The 3,753-nt window shown below is 36.4% G+C and overlaps 1 protein-coding gene across 5 annotated transcripts in view; it reads left to right on the top strand.

Annotated features, from left to right (window-relative positions):
- Acmsd (aminocarboxymuconate semialdehyde decarboxylase) overlaps positions 1-3,753 on the top strand; it is a 79,083-nt gene that overhangs the window by 72,774 nt on the left and 2,556 nt on the right. For 3 of the 5 annotated variants that reach the window (XM_010606198.2, XM_010606195.3, XM_019204831.2), the window contains one exon: positions 3,124-3,222. In XM_010606198.2, coding sequence (XP_010604500.1) covers positions 3,124-3,222 — 99 coding nt within the window. The remainder of the gene's footprint in view (positions 1-3,123; positions 3,223-3,753) is intronic. The other 2 variants (XM_010606196.3, XM_010606199.3) reach the window with 1 other exon arrangement.

Below are 3,753 nucleotides of genomic sequence, written 5' to 3' on the forward strand. Positions count from 1 at the left end.
TCGCTTTTTTTTTTTTTTTTTTTTTTTTTTTTTTTTTTTTTTTTTTTTTTTTTTGAGATAGGGTCTCACTATGTAGTTGAGACTGACCTGGAACTCACTATGTAGCCCAGGCTGGTCTCGAACTCACAACAATCCTCCTACCTCAGCCTCCCGAGTGCTGGGATTACAGGCATGCACCACCACGGCAGGCCACACTTTTTTCATTTCTAATTGCATTATGATGGATATTTTCTTTTCTACTTTTTAAAGTTTGGCAAGGGTTTGTATCAACTCTTTGATTCACTGATTATTTTGTGTCAGTTTCATGAATTTCTGCTCTGTTGTTTTTTTTGTGTGTGGGTGGTGGTGGTCTTTTTCTCAGGTCATCAGGAGCATCATTAGGTTATTTATTTGGGTTCACTTTTTCTTTTTTTTAACCTGGGTTTGAACTTGGGTCCTTGCACTTGCCAGGCAGGCAGCAGCACCACTGAGCTAAATCCCTGGCCCTGTTCATTCTTTTTCTGAAATGGGTATTGGCAGCTGTAAAATTTCTTCTTGGGACTGCTTTCACTGTACCCCATAAATTCTAGTTATACTGCTATTATTTGATTCTAGGAACTGTCTAACTTTATTTCTTCTGTGACCCCTGATCATTCAAGAGTGTGATCTCTGTGTTTGCATATTTTTGTGGTTTGTCATGGATTTCTAGTTTTATTAAACTACAATCTGATAATATGCATGCCGCAATATTCATGGAATATTTTCTATTTATGTACACATGCTTTACGAGTTAGTATGCTGTCTATTTTGGAAAAAGTTTCATGTGCTTCTGAGAAGAATGTGAATTCGGTAGTGGTTAGGTGCACAGCCTGTAGATACTGTTTTCCCAAAAATAAGACACAACCAGTGTCGTGAGCCGGCGACGCAGAGCACTGTCCAGCAGTGCCTCAAACCTGAAAGAGGAGCGGGGTGGAGATGGGGTACAGAGAAAGGAAGGACGCCAAGACAAGAGTCTGATCAAGGCAACGTTTATTGCCGGCAAGCATCAGCCTTTTAAAGCAAAAAAACCACAAACTATTATGGGATGGGGTTACCATAGTAAATGAAAGTTCACACAGGAAAAGAGCAAACAGGCTCAACGGAAACAACCACCGTGGGTAGTAGTAACCCAGACAACCACACATCTGAAGGTCAGAGACAAGAAACTGCAACTTTCAGGAATTCCACAAAGGAAATGCACCACCTGCTAAACTGGAGAAACTTAACAAACATGGAGTTACTAAAGTTAACAATACTTAACTACTAATACTCATGATTCCCACAAACCAGAAATAAGAGATATTAAGAGATTAGGTAGAATTTTAAAAGTACACATTCAAAGAAATAGAATGAGGGCTCTCAAGAGAGAGGCACCTTGTACCCTATAGCTGGGTATATTTATGTGGGTGGAAATCTGTGAGACTTGTGACTCTATGGAAAGATGGGATTCAATTTACAGATGATAGTCAGTGGCCCTTTCTACAGGGAAAGGGTGGTGGCTGACTCATACATGAAAAGCCATCACAGATGACAGAGCTGTAGCCTTCCATGAGGGAAAGGCCCATTTATAAGGAAAAGGGAATGGCTAAGGTCCATTTACAGGTTAAAAAGAAATGGCCCAGGCTTTCTCTAGTTTTAAGGACCTTAGGAATTTTTGACTCAGTTTGTGTCCTGAAGCTGTAGTTTTTATTAAAAATACAATTTTTAAAATATTATTTTCCTTGTCTCCTTTCTATCTTCTTTCTATCCTACCTTAGATATGATTATACAAATTCACAAACATACTAAGACCCACTGAATTGTACATTTTTAAAGCATTTATTTATACTGCATGTGAGCTATTTCTTGAAGGGCAGGTGACAGTGAGGAAAAGAGAGGAAGAAGGTAGGTTCCCTCACCCTCAAACCTCTTCACCAAGGTAACTAATGTTACTTGTTTCTTGGGTTCCATTCCTGAAAGAGACTACATATATATATTTGTGGGTCTATATGTCCTTGTTCAAAACAGAAATATGAGCATAGCATCTGAAACATTGCTCTAAATTTTTTTCCTCTTTAAACTGTAATTTCAATTTCTTTTTTATAACTTGTGGATTATTCCATTTCAGTATATGTAAGTATTCTTTATTCATTTTTATTTTCAGATATTCTATAATTTAGTAGGCTCATTTTATGCTGTTACACAAAGTCTTTGTAAATAGGGAAGGGTGAAGCAGGTGAAGGGAGGGCAGGGGTATAGGGAAAAAACAAGAACCAAGACATATATATAAAGGTACAATGATAAATGTAACTGTATTGTTTGCTTTAAATAAAGTGATAAATGTAATGGGGAAAAATTTTATCCTGTTAAAAATAATTTAATTTCCTTGTATTTATCTCCTGTACAAGTGGAAAAATTTTTTAAAAATAAGAATTACAGTTTGAAATGTGCTGTTCTTATTTTGATAAACTACCATTGACTTAATATCTCTCATTAGTTTTTTTTCCTAATTTTCTAGTATGCATTAAAAAATTATGGGATCACTGGGTGTGATGGTGCATGCCTGTAATCCCAGCACTCAGGAGGCTGAGGCAGGAGGATTGCTGTGAGTTTGAGACCAACCTGGGATACATAATGAGTCCAAGGCTAGCCTGGACTCCATAATAAAAATGAACAAACAAACAAAAATCAAATATTATATCATCGTATATATTTCATTAAATAAATGCTTATTTCTTATACTCTGTATTTCAGTTATTGGTTTCTTCAGTTTTTAATTATTTTTATTAGTATATGTTTGCAGTACATAATTATTATATTTCATGTGGATTTGGTACATGTATACAACACATCTTAATTCTTTTTTCACTCCCTTACTTTCCTCTTTCCTAGCTCCTTCCATGTCTTCTGGACGGGGGTTGATATGAAAGTTTAGGAGACCTAATAGTGACATCTGCTGGGAAAATGTCAAAATAAAATAAGAATTTAAAACCCGAGCAGATTCCTGTTTCTATTCATCAGAAAGATTTGTTATCTTACTATGAGTTAAGCTTATAATAAGTAAATTCAATAAAGTTTATAGGAGGCTCTTTGATGTTCTAACAAAATATATTTTCTTTTTTTCAGGATAAAGTCATCTTGGGAACTGATTACCCTTTTCCACTAGGTGAGTTGGAACCTGGGAAGTTAATAGAGTCTATGGAAGAATTTGATGAAGAAACAAAGGTATATTGTATGTTTTATTTCATGGTCTTTTTTGAGTTGTCCTGCCCATAATTGCATTTAGTTTCAGAACACTTTAACACACAGTAACAAAGAATAAATCATTGCACTTTAACATTCCTAAAGCTATTTCTCTATCTTCAGAAATAGCTAAGCCTGCAGCAATGGGAAAATTTTTAGAACTTTCAATGATACCAACAGCTTGCTGCTGCATGTGTAACATAGGTTCATCACCACTGATAAAGTATTAAAAGATAAAGGATAGCTGGTTGTGGTGGCTGACGCTTGTAATCCCAGCATCCGGGAGGCTAAGGCAGGAGGACTACAGGGAGTTCAATACCAGGCTAGACTACACAGTGAATTCAAAGCCAGCCTGGACTATATAGTGAGACCTTATCTCAAAAAACCAAAAATAAATAAATAAATAAAAAAGACAAAGGAAGGCTGGGGATGTAGCTCAGTGGCAGCATGCCTGCCTGGCAAGCTCAAGGTCCTGAGTTCAATTCCCCATACCAAAGGAAAAGAAAGAAAGAG

The sequence above is a fragment of the Fukomys damarensis genome, unplaced genomic scaffold (assembly GCF_012274545.1).
Source record: "Fukomys damarensis isolate Sample0158 unplaced genomic scaffold, DMR_v1.0_HiC HiC_scaffold_29, whole genome shotgun sequence".
NCBI classification, from domain to species: Eukaryota; Metazoa; Chordata; class Mammalia; order Rodentia; family Bathyergidae; genus Fukomys; species Fukomys damarensis.